Source organism: Chiloscyllium plagiosum, unplaced genomic scaffold (genome assembly GCF_037043375.1).
Source record: "Chiloscyllium plagiosum isolate Xiang-an unplaced genomic scaffold, Cpla_swu_hap1 HiC_scaffold_47, whole genome shotgun sequence".
NCBI classification, from domain to species: Eukaryota; Metazoa; Chordata; class Chondrichthyes; order Orectolobiformes; family Hemiscylliidae; genus Chiloscyllium; species Chiloscyllium plagiosum.
This window is the reverse complement of record NW_028270185.1, coordinates 8,559,911-8,579,045: the sequence shown is the minus strand read 5'-3', so window position 1 is coordinate 8,579,045 and position 19,135 is coordinate 8,559,911. Positions and strand designations below refer to the sequence as shown.

Genomic DNA, 19,135 nt, shown 5'->3' with positions numbered 1-19,135 from the left:
ATAAGGCCCCATCCTGCAATGGTAAACGATGAGTTACTGGAGACTCCCGGGGTAGGAGATTAGCTCATTCCCGCACAGCAAGTTGCTTTGAGATTTGTAAAGATGGGGCGGAGCTGTGAATCACTCCAATGAAGTTTTAGGGTAGGAGTCAGGTATCTAGGGCGTTTCTCTCTCTTACTCAGGTGAAGGAGGAAGCCTGCAGATGTGGTAGGATTTTGGAATCGTTCAGGAGAGGAAAGGATCTAGGAGATGGCTCCAAGTGGCGACTTTGAATGGGTTTATACAGAGCAGCCTCATTCTGACAGGAGGAAGCAGATTCTAGGTAAATTCAAGCAACTCGAGCAAAACTTTTTGCAAACTTATTTAACTTCGCTGAAACATTTTTTGGGGGGAAGTGTTCGCTTCAATGTTGCCGCGTTTAATTTATTTTTCAAAAACGGAGGGAAAAAACAAGCCCTTTCCGAGCTAACCCCCAATTCCAGTCCTGTATTAATCAAACTATTTGGAAAAGGACTCTCGGTCAGCGACACCTGCTGTGAATCTTGTAGTCAGTTACCTCTTCCAAGGAAGTTCGGCCTGAAGTTTGCAGGGATTGTAAAGAGTAAAAAAACAATACTGTTCTTTTAAAATCTAAGTTTGCTTGGATTGGTTTGGTTTGTGGTTGGGGCTCCCCTATAGGAGTGGGGCAACTGAATTCCTGCACGTACCAGGTCCACTATGGACTGCTGGCTTGAGGAAGGAGTTTGTAAATTTACATAAAGACCTCCCTGGGATGTTTAAATCTCTGCAGTGAGGATGGGTGGTTAGAAAAATTTTTGAGGTTACCCTGACATGGGTGAGGCATTGGACCCCCATCTATTGGAGGGGATGGTGGAATGCTTATGGAGTCATTTGAGTTCAGGAAACTTCAGATAAACTGGCTATTTTTAATTTTCCAAAATAAGTGATTTGCTTCCCCCCCTCTTAGTAAATCAGATATATCTCATTCCCCTGTGCAAAAACCCACCTAGAGGAATTTCCTTGATGATGTAGCCATTCATTACAAACCAAGGAGACCAGGGGTGTTGCTGGGGTTGGAGGGTTTGAGCTACAGGGAGAGGCTGAATAGGCTGGGGCTGTTTTCCCTGGAGCATTGGGGGCTGAGGGTGACCTTTTTATAGAGGTTTATAATATCATGAGGGGCATGGATAGGGTAAATATAAAAGGTCTTTTCCCTGGAGTAGGGGAGAGGGTGTAGGTTTATGGTGAGAGGGGAAAGATATAAAAGAGACTTAAGGGGCCACTTTTCACGCAGAGGGTGGTGTGTGTATGGAATGAGCTGCCAGAGGAAGTGGTGGAGGCTGGTACAACTGCAACATCTAAAAGGCCATCTGGATGGGTATATGAATAGGAAGGGTTTGGAGGGATATGGGCCGGGTGCTGGCAAATGGAACTAGATTAATTTAGGATATCTGGTCAGCATGGACGAGTGGGACTGAAGGGTCTGTTTCCGTGCTGTACATCTGAGTCCAATTATCAGTTGCTTTATTTTGTTTTATACTCTCTCCACCCTCTGCCCTACCTCTCCACTTGGCCAAAGAGATTTGGTCAGGTACATGGATAGGTAAGGTTTGATGGGATATGGGAGTCATTCACTTTGAGAAACCTGGCCAGTTTGGATGGGCTGGGCCAGAGGGTCAGTTTCTGTTCTGTACAACCCTGACTCTGATGCTATAAATGCACAGTTCACCCCCTTCCCCCTTTTTTTTTTCTCTTTCCCCATCTCTCATCAGGGGAAAAGAATCATCTAAGTTTGAACCTTCCTATCTCCCCTGCACCCCTCCTACACGCTGTCAGCTTTAATCTACCCAGCTCCCCAGCTTGCTGTCTGACCAATGCTGACCCCTGCTCTAATGACTTGCAGGTTCTCATTCTCCCCAGTCCATTGTCCTCCTGACTCTCTGATCTCTCCAATCTTTCAATTACGCCTCTTGTGTGATCTCAAATTTTCCTTCTGCTTCCTGGGCCCTGAGTTCTGGGGAATTCCCTCCCTGAACTTGTCTCGTCCCTCCCTTTTTTTTAAAATGCTCCTTAAAACTTTCGTGTCAGAGGTGCAAAGCACAGAAAAAGGCCATTTAGTCCAAATTGTGCCAATCAAAAATACCCATATAGTATTCACACAGACCTTCCAGTATAACTTGTCCACACTGACCAGATATCCTAAATTAATCTAAATGCTTTTGTCAACATTTGGCCCACATCCCTCCAAACCCTTCCTATTCATATACCCATCCAGATGCCTTTTAAATGTTGTAATTGTACCAGCCTCCTCCACTTCCTCTGGCAGCTCGTTCCATGCACACACCACCCTCTGTGTGGAAAAAGTTGCCCTTTTAAATCTCTCCTCACACCCTTAAACCTACGCCCTCTAGTTTTGAATTCCCCATCTCAGGGAAAAGACAGTGTCTATTTAGAGCAGAGAGTGAGGTGCTGGAAAAGCACAGCAGGCTGGGCAGCGTTTGAGGCGCATGAAAATCCGGATGCTGCCCGACCTGTTGTGCTTTTCCAGCAGCCCACTCTCCGGTCTGATCTCCAACATCTGCAGTCCTCACTTCCTCCACCTTTATTCACCTTATCTATGTCCCTCATGATTTTATAAGCCTCTATAAGGTCACCCCTCAGCCTTTGATTCTCCAGGGAAAACAGCTCCAGTCTATTCAGTCTCTCTCTGTAGCTCAAACCCTCCAACCCCGGCCACATCCTTAAATCTTTTCTGAATTCTTTCAAGGTTTACAACCTCTCTCCTAGAGCAGGGAGTCCAGAATTGAAAGCAGCCTAACTATTCCAATCCCATTTTTCTTTGGCCCATAGCCTTGGGATTGCAAGGGCACGTCTAACTACTTAAATGTTGTGAGGGTTTTTGCCTATATTACTTGAATGGTAAGAAATTGCAGCACCCTGCAGTGCAGAGGGATTTGGGTGTCCTTGTGCAAGAATCACAGAAGGGTAGTCTGCAGGTACAACGGGTAATTAAGAAGGCAAATGGAATTTTGTCCTTCATTGTTAGAGGGATTGAGTTTAAAAACAGGGAGGTTATAGTGCAGCTGTACAGGGAGCTGGTGAAGCCACACCTGGAGTACTGTGTGCAGTTTTAGTCTTTTTTTTTTTGAGACTAGATTCTCTACAGTATGGAAACAGACCCTTTGGCCCAACAAGTTCACACCAACCCTCTGAAGAGTAACCCACTCAGACCCATTCCCCAATATTTACCCCTGACTAATGCACATAACACTATGGGCAATTTAACATGGCCAATTCACCTAACTTGCACATCTTTCGATTGTGGGAGGAAACCCACGCAGACACTGGGAGAATGTGCAAACTCCACAGTCGCCTGAGGCAGGAATTGAACCTGGGTCCCTGGTGCTGTGAGGCAGCAGTGATAGCCACTGTGCTGCTCCTTATTTGAGAGAGGATGTACTGGCACTGGAAGGGGTGCAGAGGAGGTTCACTAGGCTGGTTCTGGAGTTGAGGGGGTTGGCTTGTGAGGAGAGTCTGAGTAGACTGGGATTATATTCACTGGAATTTAAAACAATGCGAGGGATCTTACAAAAACATTAAGTTATGAAGTGATGAAAGCTGACGATGTTTCCACTGGCAGGTGAAACTAGGACAAGAGGGCAAAGCGTCAAGGTTAGGGGGGAGCAGATTTGGGACTGAATTGAGGAGGAACTTAACCCAGAAGGTTGTAACTGTAGGGAATACCCTGCCCAGTGAAGGAGTTGACGCTACGTCAGTAAATCTCTTTAAAGGTGAGATTCCTTATGAATGAATAACGAAGGAATCCACGCTTACAGTGAGAGGGCGGGTAAGTGCATGATAAAGATCAGCCGTTATCTTGAATGGGGGAGCAGGCTCGAGGAGCCAGAGGGCCTACTCCTGCTCTTAGTTCTCTTTATCGGCAATGAGTTCCAGATTCCCAGAAGGAATAATTTCCCCTCATCCTGTTTTTAAACCTTCTGCCCCTTACCTTTAAATCTATGTCCCCTGCACCCCTCACTGGAGATCTGCCTGTGTGTGTTCAACCTATGCCCCTCAGAAGTTTATATATTTCTGTAAAAGGCATCTGGAGGGGTTTGGAAGCAATGGACCGAACGCTGGCAAATGGGACTAGATTAATTGAGGATGTCTGGTCAGCATTGATGGGTTGGACTGAAGGGTCTGTTTCCATGCTGTACAGCTAACTCTAATCACAAACCCCTCTCTTTTTTTTTTTTTTTTTTTTCCCCCCTCCCCCCCCCCCCCCCCTCCCACCCCCCCAATCTCTCCTCCCCCCCCCCCCCCCCCCCAATCTCTCCTCCCCTCCTCCTCCTCCCCCCCCCCCCTCAATCTCTCCTCCCCTCCTCTTCCCCCCCCCCCCCCCCATCTCTTCCTCCCCCCCCCCCCCCCCCCCCCCACCCAATCTCTCCTGTCCTCCACAGAAAACAAGCCTTAGCCTGTCCAATCTCTCTTCGTGAATAAAGAGCGTAGGCTATGTTGTGGACTGAGCTTTTGACCCTGAGAAGGAGGAATGGTCGGGGGGGGGGGGGGGTGCCTGTGCCTGTGCCTATGGTGGTTCTAATGGTCCCCTATACCATAATGACTGATTGTATTCTGAAGCCTCTCAATGCCAATTTAATGTTTGTAAAGCCCTTGGAGATTTTTCTTGTATTTAAATAACACTTTTTTTTTTCAAACAAATGTGAACACAATGGTCCCCTGATGTCTGATCCCCAACTTAGTTCAAAGGTAATAGGTGTTTACAGTGCAGGAGGCCATTTGGCCCATTGTCTAGTTAGCAAAGATCTGACTACACCAATCCCAATTCTCCAGCTCCTAGCCATTGCCTCCAAGGCTATGGACCTTGTAAGTGACTATTTAAGTGCTACTTTACTGCTAGAGTTTGTCTTGTCGACTCATACAGCTCAGAAACAGACGCTTCAGTCCAACTGGTCCATGCCAAAAACTAGTCCCATCTGCCTGCACTTGGCCTATATCCCTCAACATTTCCTATTCATTTTACATCCAATTGTACTCATGCACCACTTTCTCAAAGTTCATTCCATGTATGAGCCCACTCTGTGTAACTTAAGTACCTGTGTCTTTTTAAAATCTCTCTCCCCTCACCTTTTTTTTTAAAATGTGTTGAGATTTTATAAACCTGTGTAAATCATCCCTCAACTCCCAATGCTCCAGTGACTGAAATGGCTGTGGTTAGCACTGCTCCCTACCTGCACCAGGGACCTGGGCTCGATTCCAGCCTCCGGCGATTGTCTGTCTGTGTGGAGTTTGCGCGTTCTCCCTGTGTTTGTGTGGGTTTCCTCCGGGTGCTCCGGTTTCCTCCCACAATCCAAAGATGTGCAGGTTAGGGTGGATTGGCTGTGCTAAATTGTCCTGCAGTGTCCAGGGATGTGTCGGTTAGGTGCATTAATCGGGGGTAAATGTAGGGCAGGGGGATCGGGTCTGGGTGGGTTACTCTTTAGAGGGTCGGTGTGGACTTGTTGGGCCGAAGGGCCTGTTTCTACGCTGTAGGGATTCTATGATGTAGCCTCTCCTTAAATATATGTCCTCTTGTTCTAGACTCCTTGCCCACCACCACCTTGTCCACTGTACCCCCTTCCCTCTCCCTGAAATGGGGGGGGGAGGAAAGCTATTGGCTATCCACCTTATCTATTCCCTCATAATTTTGGAGCTTTATAAGGTCACCCCTCCTATGGTCTGAGGGCAGAGTCCCAGCCTCACTTGTAACTTAAACCCTCCAGTCCCAGCAACTTCCTGATAGATCTTTGTCTGAACCCTCAGCAGCTTAATAATGTCCTTCCTTTAACAACTACCCTCTCCAGGCGGGGAGTTCCAGACTCCCACTACCCTCTGAGTAAAACAAATCTTGACTCTCCTCTCTGTTTTTTGTTTTTAACCTTGACCTTTAAATCAATTACCCCCTGGTTACTAAATTCCTCTGCTAATAAGGAAGGGCCCTTCATCATGGTCTCTGTTGAGAATCCTGTGCCCATTGCTCTACTCCCAGCCTAGGACCAGTGTAAACAGTGGTGCAATGATACTGTCAATGGGCTAGTGAATCCATAGGCCCAGGATAATGCTATAGGGGTCATAGGTTCAAATCCTACCAACGACTGAGTGGAATTTTTAAACTTGCTTTGTAAATCTGGAATATAAAACTACTGACTCAGTGACTGTGAAGCTATTGACAAATGTTCATTTTTTTTTTTTGTTTTCTGTTTACAAGGGAAAGACCTCTGTCCTTGCCTGGTCTGGGCCTACATGTGACTCCAGACCCACGACAATGCAGGGTTGACTCTTGACTGCCCTCTGAAATGGCCCCATTAGCCACTCAGTTCCAGGGCAATAATGGATGGGTAACAAATAGTCAGGGGTTTATAGCATGGAAACAGGCCCTTTGGCCTAACCTGTCCATGCTATCCAGTTTTCACTATATCTAAAACTACTCCCAGTTGCCTGCATTGGGTCCACGTTCCCCCATAACTATCTAGACGTTTCTTAAATTGTAACCCTCCTCCACCATTACGTGACACTCACCACCCTCTGGATCTTGATTTAAAGGTGAGAGGGGAAGAGATACCAATGTCCTCCTAGTTTGTCTCTTAAGCTGGGGAAAAACCATTGGCTATCTAACTTATCTATACCTCACATGATTTTATAATTTGGAGGTGCTGGTGTTGCACTGGAGTGAACAAAGTTCAAAAACTTTGACTCCAGGTTATGGTCCAACAGGTTTATTTGGAAGTGCTAGCTTTTCTAAGTGCTGATTTCTTCAGGTGGTTGTGGAGCAGAATCATAAGACACAGGATTGCAGTGTCATGGGATGTAATATTAAACCAATTTAGCTCAAGTCTTTATCTTTTAGAGTAATCATAGAACATTACAGTGCAGTACAGGCCTTTCACCCTTGATGTTGCGTCAAGCTGTGAAACCAATCTGAAGCCCGGATGAACATTTCCCATCAACCACCACCCTCTGTCATCTTACAGCTAGCCAATTTCTGATCCAAACCACTAAATCACCCTCCATCCCATGCTTCCGTATTTTATGCAATAGCCTAACATGGGGGAACCTTATCAGACGCTTTAATGAAATCCATATACATCACATCAACCGGTTTACCCTCCTCTACCTGTTTGGTCATCTTCTTCTCAAAAAACTCAATAAGGTTTGTGAGGTATGACCTACCCTTCACAAAACCGTGCTGACTATCCCTCCTCAAAGTATTCCTTTTCTAGATGGTTTATAAATCCTATCTCTTTTATAATCTTTTCCAACACTTCACCCACAACCAAAGTATGGCTAACTGGTCTATAATTTCCAGGCTTGTCTCCGTTCTCCTCCTTGAACAAAGGGACACATCCTCCTATCTTCCAGTCTTCTGGCACTCCTCCTGTAGACAATGACATAAAGATCCAAGCCATAGGCTCTGCAATCTCCTCCCTAGCTTCCCAGAGAATCTGAGGATAAATCCCATCTGGCCCACAGGACTTAGCAATTCCGGAAAGTGTAAAAATAGATAACACCTTATGAACCTCAATCCCATCTAGTCTAGTAGCCCATGTCTGTGTTCTCCTCTGACAACATTATTTTTCCTGTGTGAATACTGACACACATTTAGTACCCCTTGTATCTCCTCTGACTCCATGCACCACCTCCCATTACTGTCCTTGATTGACTGGCCCTAATCTTATTCTAGATGTGCTTTTATTCCTGACATAGAAAGCTTTAGGGTTTTCCTTGATCCTACCTACCAAAGACTTCTCCTGTCCTCCTCCTGGCTGCTCTTAGCTCTATCTTTAGTTCCTTCCTGGCTAACTTGTAATTCTCCAACACCCTAAGTGAACCTTCACATCTCTCATCTTTTATGTAAGCCTCCTTCTTCCTCTTGACAAGAGATTTAACTTTGTTAGTGAACCACTGTTCCTTTGCACAAACACTTCCTCCCTGCCTGACAGGTACATACTTATCAAGGACACGCAGTAGCTGTTCCTTGAACAACTCCACACTTCAATTGTGCCCATCCTGTGCATCCTAAATCTTGCCTAATCATGTTGTACTTGCCCCCCCCCCCCGCTAAATCTCTTGCCCTGCAGTACATACCTATCACTTTCCGTCACCAAAGTAAATGTAAACAAATTGTGGTCATTAGCTTCAGAGTTACATTCTCAAGATGCCTTTAACAGTAGGTGTCATCTCAGCTCAGATAATGCATTGAAGGTGTTGGTTTTATAGATGTCTATAAGGTCAGCCCTTGGTCTCCTACATCCTGCTGGGTGGGGTGTGGGAGAAATATCCCAGTGTCTCCGTTATAACTCAAACCTTCTAGTCCAGGTAGCATCCTAGTAAATCTTGTGATTTTTTTTAGTTTAATTTCTTCTTCTATAGCAGGGCAACTAGGACTCTAAAGGTGGTCTCACCAATGATTGCAACAAGACTTTCAAACTCCTATACTCAATGCTGGATTTCTGACAGTCACAAATTCCGAAACCTTTCTCTCCTCGTCTGCCCGTCCGTCCTGCTGAGTAGTTTTTTTTTCCCCAGATTTGTTTTGTTACTCATTTTTGTTTTTACAGATTTTAGTCAGCTTGTTTGCACACCTCTTCCTTGGCCGGTGGTTTATTCAGCAGTCAGAATGCATTAACAGGATTGTATGGAGCTTTGTGCGTGACACACAATAGCAAAAAAAAAACTCGCTGATGTTTAACCAAAATCTGGGAGTTGCCCAGTGTGACTTCCATATCTGGTTTTGATAAGGTTAAAAATCTCTCAACACTAGGTTATAGTCCAACAGGTTTATTTGGAAGCACTAGCTTTCAGAGCACAGCACCTCACCACCTGATGAAGGAGCAGCGCTCTGAAAGCTAGTGCTTCTAAATAAACCTGTTGGACTATAACCTGGTGTTGTGATTTTTAACTTTGTCCACCCCAGTCCAACACCAGCATGTCTACGTCGTACTTTGATAAGCAGAGCCAGAATAGTCATGTTGTCACTGAAATTTTGACAAAAGTACAATGAAAAATCTTTAAGTCACCATACCATGGTGCTTATGTTAATAATGGAAGGTGTGGATAGGAAAAAAATGGTGCACTTTAGTCTGTATGGAAGGATTGCAGGTAGGGACTGTGGGGCTCAAAGTTTGGGAGAAGATTTGTAGCTCGGGTGCTCGTTGTTGTGGTTCTGTTCGCCGAGCTGGAAATTTTTGTTGCAAAACGTTTCGTCCCCTGTCTAGGTGACATCCTCAGTGCTTGGGAGCCTCCTGTGAAGCGCTTCTGTGGTGTTTCCTCCGGCATTTATAGTGGCCTGACAAACCACTATAAATGCTGGAGAAAACACCACAGAAGCGCTTCACAGGAGACTCCCAAGCACTGAGGATGTCACCTAGACAGGGGACGAAACGTTTGCAACAAAAATTTCCAGCTCGGCGAACAGAACCACAAACTGTGGGGCTGTCAAGGGGCAGTGAGGGAACAGACTGCCTTGAGACTGTCTGTGTGTTTTTGGTGGGGGGGAGAGAGTGGGAGGCAACTCTGGGAGTCGGGATGGAGCAGACTATGTCTGTGTGTCTCTCTGAGATGAAAAGGAGGGAAAAAAATGGCTAGATATTCTGCTGAGAGTTGTCCATTCACAACGATCAATTTGCCTTTGGCTGCAACCATTAATGCATCAAAAGCATTAAGTTGCTTCATGACCAAATCCTTACTGTGCTTGTGTGAGAAAACAGGTCATTTGGCTCATAGTCCACACTGACCCTTCGAGCACTCCACCCAAACCCAACAACCCCTGTCACTGTAACATCACGTTTCCCCACGGATAACCCACCTTTTAACCTACACATCCCTGGACAGCTAGTGCTGGAAAAGAACAGCAGGTCAGGCAGCATCTGAGGAGCAGGAGAGTCAATGTTTTGGGCATAAGTCCTTCCTCAGGACACTATATGGGTAATTTAGCATGGCCAATCCACCCTTCTAACCTGGAGAGTGAGTGGAAACCAATGCAGACACTGAATGGATATATGAATAGGAAGGGTTTAGAGGTGTATCGGTCAAGTCCTGGCAATGGGACTAGGTTAGATCAGGATATCTGGTTGGCATGGACAATTTGGACTGAAGGGTCTGTTTCTGCTGCACATCTGACTCTGCAAACTTGGACAGTCGCCCAAGGTCAGAATCAAACCCGGGTTCCTGGACTGTAAGGCAGCAGGGTTAACCACTGAGGCACCCTACCATGCAACTAATACTAAGTTAACTTTGTACACCCCAGTCCAATATTTAAAAATCATGCAACACCAGGTTATAGTCCAACAGGTTTAATTGGAAACACTAGCTTTTGGAGCAGCGCTTCCAATTAAACATGTTGGACTATAACCTGGTTGTGTGTGGTCTTTTTTAACTTTAACACCCCAGTCCAACACTGGCTCCTACAAATCATGACTTTCCATCCTGACATATTGGTGTTCCTCCAGTGTCACTGGGTCAAAATCCTGGAATTCCCTCCCTCAGGGCATTGTGGGTCAACCTACAGCAAGTGGACTGCAGCGGTTCCAGAAGGTAGCTCAGTCCTACCTGCTCAAGGGGGCAGTTAGGGACAAGTGATAAATACTGACCCAGCCAGTGATACTCGTGGGACGCGGGTGAATGGATACAAAATTCCAGAGGGGTTGGGTTCATCTATCAATGGCAGAAGGTGTTGGAATTTGCTGATTTGTTTTTATTTTGACTCAAAGGCTGCAGCGGTTCCCAAAGTCATGGAGGGGCTGAGGCTTGAGGAAATGAGTACCTCTGGTTGCCCCATTATGATGACCAGCCATCATTGAGGCAAGACCAAAAGGCTGAGGAAGTGGCAGCAAGTTACTGCCCCCTGGTGGCAGGGTGTTTCCCTCACCCCCTCCTGGGAACAGCCCCATTTCCAATTCATTGTTTCTAGTCCTGTTTCCCAGAGAGAGAGAGCACCCGGGGAAAAGTTTGGAACTCACCTGGATTCCTCACACAAACACTGACCTCCAGTCTGAAAAACTTCCTGTTTTTCTCACTGAGAAAATCAGTGATTGGGGGGGGGGGGGGGGTTGAATATTAGTGCAGAAAGGGTTAAACTGCAGCCTGGGTTTTGTCCTGGTCTCATTTGCACAATTGTTAAATAGTTGGGGACTGGTTGGTTGTGAGTGAGTCATGATTTGTAAGTAAATGGCTTGTTATGGTCACTGCCTCTTCCCTGGAATCCAAGCTGCCAAACCTGCCCTGCAAGCTTTGAGCTGATGCTTAGTCTGCATTCTGAGAGAAAGAGAGAGAGAGAGAGAGATTTGATGTCGCCGTAAATGATGTCGATTAAAACATCATTTTGGTTTTTTCTATTTTTAAACGAAACAAGATGCTGGAAATCTGAAACAAATCCAGAGATTGCTGGAGAAATACTGAACGGCCTGGACAGAGTGGATGTTGGGAAGATGTTCACATGGGTAGGAGAGACTAGGCCCCGAGGGCACAGCCTTAGTGAAGGGAAGACCTTTTTAGAATGGAGGTAAGGAGAAACTTCTTCAGTCAGAGTGGGGATTGTGTGGAATTCACTGCCACGAGGGCTGTGGAGGCCAGGTCATTGAGTATATTTAAGACTGAGATAGATAGGTTCTTGAGTATTGAGGGTTATGGGGTGAATGGGGTTGTGAAACTTATTGAATAGTGGAGGAGACTCTGGCTGAATGGCCTAATTTCCGCTCCTGTCTTATGACCCAAATACAGCAGGTCTGGCAATGTCTTAGACTCCTACAAAGCTTCAAGTCACACAACACCAGGTTATAGTCCAAGAGTTTTTATTTGAAACCACAAGCTTTCTTCAAGTGACGAAGGGGCAGTGCTCCAAAAGCTTGTGATTTCAAATAAACCTCTTGGACTATAACTTGGTGTTGTGACTTTTTGATCTTGTCCACCACAGTCCAACACTGGCACCTCTACCTCTTAGATTTGTACAGCACGAAAAAGGCCCCTTTGAGCCTGCATTGACATAACTATCTCAGAAAGCCCACAAATCCCAGTTTGCCACACTTGTCCTGTATCCTCGAATATTATGGTATTTGAGGTGCCCATACAACAATCCTGTTCCAATGTTTCTGCCACCTTCACCTTTTTTCCAGCCAGTGCATTTTGAGATTCCCATCTCTAGCCCCTCACCCTAAAAATATACTCACTCCCCTGGCTGTGATTGACCCCTCAACCAAGGATCACAGCTGCTCTCTATTCCTCTGTCCATACCCCTCAATCTTATAGACCTCCATCATGTCTCTTTCCCCCCCCCCCCCCCCCCCCCTCAGTCTTCTCTACTCTAGAGAAAACAAACCAAGCCTATCTGGTCTCTCCTTTTTTTTTAATATAGCTCTATCTTATGGAGACAGTTCATGTTTTGAGGTAAGTGCCTCTGCTTTCCCATTTGATCAGTGAAAAGGGGTAAGGTGGAATGGATGCCCTTGGCTACAGAACAAAGGATTGGGAACCTTGTGCTGTCCCATCTCTAAGGTGAGGTCTCCGTAGTCAATATGGCTACGCTGTCATCGGGGAGAAAGAGATACGGGTGGTGGTGATTTTGTAACCTGAGGGTCACCACACCTCAGATTGGGAGGGTGTGAAGGAGACTCTTGTTAACGGTAACTTCAGCTAGTGCATGAATTGAACCATCTCTAACCTCCTGTTGACCTCCATAACCCTCAAGTCTTTGCCATCCTTCCATGTTGGCCTCTTGGCTGCTCGCAGAGCGCTTCAGAGAACATCTCCCAGACACCTGCACCACCCAACCCCACTGCCCTGTGGCCAAACACTTCAACCCCCCCCCCAACCCCGTCACTCATCATCTGCCACCCATGGACCCTGTAACCCCATTTCACCAACTTCGACACACACACGCACCCTCGTGACCTGTCCATCTTCCTTCTCTCCTATCCACTCCAGCCTCTCCTCTGACCTGTCACCATTGCCCCCACCTACATCTACCTATTGCACTCTCATGTACCTTTCCACCCCCCACCACCATCCCGTTTATCTCCCCACCCCCTCGGCACTCAGCCTCATCCCTGATGAAGAGCTTTTGCCTGAAACATAGACTCTCCTGCTCCTCCTGGTGTTGCCTGACTTGCTGTGCTTTTCCAGGACTACACACTCTCTCTCATTTACCACACCCCACCCCCAGTTTCCCTCAGTGGTTAGCACTGCTGCCTCCCAGCACCAGGGTTCGATTCCACCCATATGTGACTGTTTGTGTGGAGTTTGCACATTGTGTCTGTGTGGGTTTGCTCTGGTTTCCTCCCACAGATCAAAGATGTGCAGGTTATGGTGCACTGGCTGTGCTCAATTGCTTCGTAGTGCCTAAGCGAGGTGGGTTAGCCATGGGAAATTCAGGGTTGCAGGGATAGAGTAGGGAGGTGGGTCTGTGTGGATTTGATGGGCTGAATGGTCTGCTTCCACACTGTTGGGATTCTGATCCTTTAGTGCTCTCTCCTTTTGTAAGACACTGCCTTAGTTCTGTTCTGGTGCAGTCTTAAGACTTGGCATTAATCAGGCAGATATCTGATACCAAAGGCATGTCCCACAGGTGCATTAACTGTGAATGGTTGTAACAGCTAGTGCTCTAAGGATTGGATGGGTCTATACCACACAGAAATTGGCCATTCAGCCCAACCAGTCCATTACTAGCACTCTTCCTGCTAACCTCCTCCCATCCCCTCTCCTCTTAAGTATAATTCATCTCCCCATTGGGATGAATAGAAATGGATGTACTGGGGGAGATGTAGCAGTCTACATCACTTCCACTTAAATCCAGGCTCTGGGTTTAAAATCCCACCTACTGGAATCGGAATTCAAAAGTCTTGACTTGGTATTGGAGTCAATGACCTTTTAATCAATTATGAAAACTCATCTGATTCACTAATGTCCTTTTTTTTTCCCAAGGAGGGAAACTGCTATCCTTACCTGGTCTGGCCTCCACATGATTCCAAAGCTTGTCATTTGAGAACTCTGGGTCTGTACTGATTGGGTGGGGTGGGGGGGGGGGGGGAGAGAAGAAACCTGAAACACATAGAATACTGAGAGGCCGGTGGATGTGGTGATGATGTCTCCGTCCGTAGGAGAGACTAGGATCCGAGGGCACAGCCTCAGAGTGAAGGGACAACCCTTTCGGACTGAGATGCGGAGGAATTTCTTCAGCCAGAGGGTGGGGAATCTGTGGAACTCATTGCCACAGAGGGCTGTGGAGGCCAAGTCATTGTGTCTTTGAATCAGAGGGATTCTTGATTAGTTATGGGCAGGAGAATGGGGTTAGGAAATGCATCAACCCTGACTGAGCAAACCTGGCTGAACCTTGCCCCTATATCTAATGGTGTTATGGACCTACAGCGATGACTCCTAACTATCCCTGGAAATAGCCAAGCAAGACCCTATTTAAGGGCAATTGGGTGTTGAGCAACAAATACTGACCTTTTATCAGTGACACCCATGTCCCATGAATGAAATAAAAACTCTCTAAGCATTAACGCATCTTAATTTTTTTTTCTTTGTTTGTTTTAAAACAGCTAAGTATCCAGAGATGAAGTCTCTCATGACTCCAGACCCTCATCTGAAATGGATTGTAAGTGTGATGGTTCTCTTCCAGTTTGTCTCTTGCTACCTGGTGAAGGACTTGTCCTGGGGCTGGCTGGTGTTTTGGGCCTACGTTCTGGGAGGATGTGTCAACCACTCCCTGACTCTCGCCATCCACGACATCTCGCACAATGTGGCCTTTGGGAACAAGGCGGCCAAGTGGAACCGCTGGTTTGCCATGTTTGCCAACCTGCCCATCGGGATGCCTTACTCCGCCTCCTTCAAGAAGTACCACATTGACCACCACCGGTACCTGGGGGGTGACGGCCTGGACGTCGACGTGCCCACCGAGTTCGAAGGCCGGTTCTTCTGCACGCCCGCCCGCAAGCTCCTCTGGCTCTTCCTTCAGCCGCTCTTCTATGTTCTGCGGCCGTTGTACGTCAACCCCAAACCCATCACACAAATGGAACTGATCAATGCTGTTGTCCAACTGGGTTACGACCTCTTCATTTACTACATCTGGGGCCTGAAGCCCATCTTTTACATGTTGGCAGGTTCCATGTTGGGCATGGGCCTTCATCCGTTCTCTGGACACTTCATTGCAGAGCACTACATGTTCCTGAAGGGATATGAGACCTACTCCTACTACGGGCCCCTCAATTGGTTGACCTTCAATGTGGGATATCACATGGAGCATCATGACTTCCCCAGTATCCCTGGAAGCAAGCTTCCCCTGGTAACTGCTACTTTCCTCCATTGGCTGTTTTGTTTTTCCATTACCAATTATGGTTGGCATGACTGGGCAAGCTTGATTAAGAGCCTGCACTCTGAAGCCAATGGGGATGAACCTTTGGGGGGGAGAGAGCTTATGGAGCTAGATTGGGCCTCCCTTGTAGTGTTTGCCCTGATTTTCATGGGTGGGGTGTCAGTCAGGGCAATGCTTTACTCCAGTGGGCATTAGCCACCCTGAGGCTGGAGTGAGGGGTGGGCTTGTTTGGCACTCCAGCTGTGCCCTCCTTGAGGGAGGAACAGGATTTGTCTGGTCTGTGGTGGCTGGTTTCTCAAGTAGTCTGCATCTAGGATGAAAGACTCTTTTGGACAAGAGGAAATGGTACCAATCTACAAGTGGTCACAGTCATGAAGGTGCTGGTCATTAAACATTATCTATTGCAATCCTGTTTTCCAGCACCTGGCCCACCATCTGTATCCTCTGAACACCTGGTGTTCCAAGTGCTCCCCTAAATACTTAATGTCTTGAATTCCTTCCTCTACCACCCTTCACAAGCAGTGAGTTCTAGATCCACCTCCCCACCCTCTGAGTGCAATAATTCTTCCTCTAATCCCCTCTTTAAAAAAAGAAATCTATTGTCCCTGGTTCTTGGTCTCTGTACTGAAGGAAGACCGGCTGTTTGTGTCACTTCAACACTGCCTGCTCCAAAGGAAACACAGTCCAGCCAACCTACAAACCAGGAGCAATGGTACACCTGCTCTTCCATGTCTGTAAGATCATGGCTTATCTGTGTTTAACCTCAACATTACCAACACCCCCACCCCCAAACAATCTTTCAATCTTAGTCCTACATCCAGTCTCACTTTGTAGCTATATAATCACTGTCAGGTAGTTGAAGCTCTGTCTCTGTCTTCACTCGGGGGCCCCCCCCCCCCCCCACTCTCATTAGAGAGATGACCAGAGGTGTCTTAACTCTAGGACCAGCATGTCGCTGGCAAGATGTTGAGAAAGTGGGACTTTTTTTTGTAACCTCAGCTGGTGTGAGAATTGAATGCACACTGTTGACATTACTAGGATGGCATGGCTGCATCACAGCACCAGGGACTCTGGTTCGATTCCAACCTCTGGCGACTGTGCAAACACCACATGGACATTCTCTGTGTGGGCTTCCTCTGGGTGTTCCCACAGTCCAAAGATGTGCAGGTTAGAGTAGATGGGCCATGGGAAAATTGTCCCAGTGTCCAGGGATGTGTGGGTTAGGTACATTAGTCAGGGGGAAATCTATAGTAATAGGATAGAGGAATGGGTCTGGATGGGATCATCTCCCAGACCATCCATAACCTCATCACCTCAGGGGATCTCCCATCCACCGCCTCCAACCTCATAGTCCCACAACCCCGCACCTCCCGCTTCTACCTCCTGCCCAAAATCCACAAACCTGACTGCCCCGGCCGACCCATTGTCTCAGCCTGCTCCTGCCCCACTGAACCCATCTCTGCATACCTCGACACGGTCCTGTCCCCCTTAGTCCAAGAAGTCCCCACCTACATTCGGGACACCACCCATGCCCTCCACCTCCTCCATGATTTTCGCTTCCCCGGCCCCCAACGCCTTATCTTCACCATGGATATCCAGTCCCTGTACACCTCCATCCCCCATCACTAAGGCCTCAAAGCCCTCCGCTTCTTCCTTTCCCGCCGTACCAACCAGTACCCTTCCACTGACACCCTCCTTCGACTGACTGAACTGGTCCTCACTCTGAACAACTTCTTTCCAATCCTCCCACTTCCTCCAAACGAAAGGAGTAGCCATGGGCCCCAGCTATGCCTGCCTCTTCGTAGGATATGTGGAACAGTCCATCTTCCGCAGCTACACTGGCACCACCCCCCACCTTTTCCTCCGCTACATCGATGACTGTATCGGCGCTGCCTCGTGCTCCCACGAGGAGGTTGAACAGTTCATCCACTTTACTAACACATTTCACGCCGACCTCAAATTTACCTGGACCGTCCCAGACTCCTCCCTCCCCTTCCTAGACCTCTCCATTTCTATCTCGGGCGACCGAATCAACACAGACATTTACTACAAACCGACCGCCTCCCACAGCTACCTAGACTACACCTCCTCCCACCCTGCCTCCCCTATAAAAACACTATCCCATATTCCCAATTCCTTCGTCTCTGCCACATCTGCTCCCAGGAGGACCAGTTCCAATACCGTACAACCCAGATTGCCTCCTTCAAAGACCGCAATTTCCCCCCAGACGTGATCGACAATGCTCTCCACCGCATCTCCTCCACTTCCCGCCGCCTCCTCCCTTGAGCCCCGCCCCTCCAATCTCCACCAGGACAGAACCCCAGTGGTCCTCACCTACCACCCTACCAACCTCCCAAATACATCATATCATCCGTCATTTCTGCCACCTCCAAACAGACATCACCACCAGGGATATATTTCCCTCCCCTCCCCTATCAGCGTTCTGAAAAGACCACTCCCTCTGTGACTCCCTCGTCAGGTCCACACCTCCCACCAACCCAACCTCCACTCCCGGCACCTTCCCTTGCAACAGCAAGAAATGCAAAACTTGTGCCCACACCTCCCCCCTTACTTCCCTCCAAGGCCCCAAGGGATCCTTCCATATCCGCCACAAATTCACCTGCACCTCCACACACATCATTTACTGCACCCGATGTGGCCCCCTCTATATTGGGGAGACAGGCCGTCTACTTGCGGAATATTTCAGAGAACACCTCTGGGACACCCAGACCAACCAACCCAATCACCCCGTGGCTCAACACGTCAACTCCCCCTCCCACTCCACCAAGGACATGCAGGTCCTTGGACTCCTCCATCGCCAGGCCATAGCAACATGACGGCTGGAGGAAGAGCACCTCATCTTCTGCCTAGGAACCCTCCTACCATAAGGGATGAACTCAGATTTCTCCAGTTTCCTCATTTCCCCTCCCCCCACCTTGTCTCAGTCAAATCCCTCGAACTCACCACCGCCTTTCTAACCTGCAATCTTCTTCCTGACCTCTCCGCCCCCACCCCACTCCGGCCTATCACCCTCACCTTAACCTCCTTCCACCTATCGCATTTCCAACACCTGTCCCTCCTCCCTACCTTTTATCTTAGCCTGCTTGGCACACTCCTCATTCCTGAAGGGCTTGTGCCCGAAACGTCGATTCTCCTGTTCCTTGGATGCTGCCTGACCTGCTGCGCTTTTCCAGCAACACATTTTCAGCTCTGATCTCCAGTCCTCACTTTCTTCTCTTGGAGGGTCGGTGTGGACTTGTTGGGCCAAATGGTCTGTTTCCACACTGTGGGGATTCTATGATTACTGTGCATTGCAAACTAACCTCATTTTTCCAACCCCCCCCACCCCCCAAATTTCTTCTGCACCCTCTCTGATTATAATCACATCCATCCTAAAGAGTAGATAAATCCCACCAGCTGAGATGTTTTGATGGGTTGAGGAGGAGATTCAAAATGTGAGTTGTGCCAAGTGGAATAATGGAGAATTCTCACTTATCTCTTTCTATCTTTTTTAGGTTAAGAAGATCGCCCCAGAGTTCTATGAGAATCTACCTCAGCACACCTCCTGGCTTCGAGTCCTCTGGGATTTTGTCCTCTGTGACTCCATTGGGCCATTTGCTCGGGTCAAGCGGGTGTGTAAGCTGGTGAAGGAGCAGTGAACCTTGTGTGCGGAGCCTCTCGGGGCTGGTCATCTTCCCCCACCCACTCCCCATCACCAATTGTTTAACGAAACAGTAAATGATTATTTATAAAGTTTCACCTGAAACCAAA

At 47.7% G+C, this 19,135-nt stretch overlaps 1 protein-coding gene across 2 annotated transcripts; it reads left to right on the top strand.

Moving 5' to 3' along the window:
* The first annotated feature begins 169 nt into the window (after positions 1-169).
* Positions 170-19,135, top strand: LOC122542802 (sphingolipid delta(4)-desaturase/C4-monooxygenase DES2-like). Of its 2 annotated transcripts, none has more exons than XM_043680854.2 (3): positions 170-322; positions 14,592-15,334; positions 18,880-19,135. In XM_043680854.2, the coding sequence occupies exons 1-3, from the start codon at positions 250-252 to the stop codon at positions 19,021-19,023; spliced, it is 960 nt and encodes a 319-aa protein (XP_043536789.1). In that variant the 5' UTR covers positions 170-249; the 3' UTR covers positions 19,024-19,135. The 2 variants fall into 2 exon arrangements, with proteins under 2 accessions (XP_043536789.1, XP_087840114.1); XM_087983988.1 differs by lacking the exon at positions 170-322 and adding an exon at positions 11,415-11,557.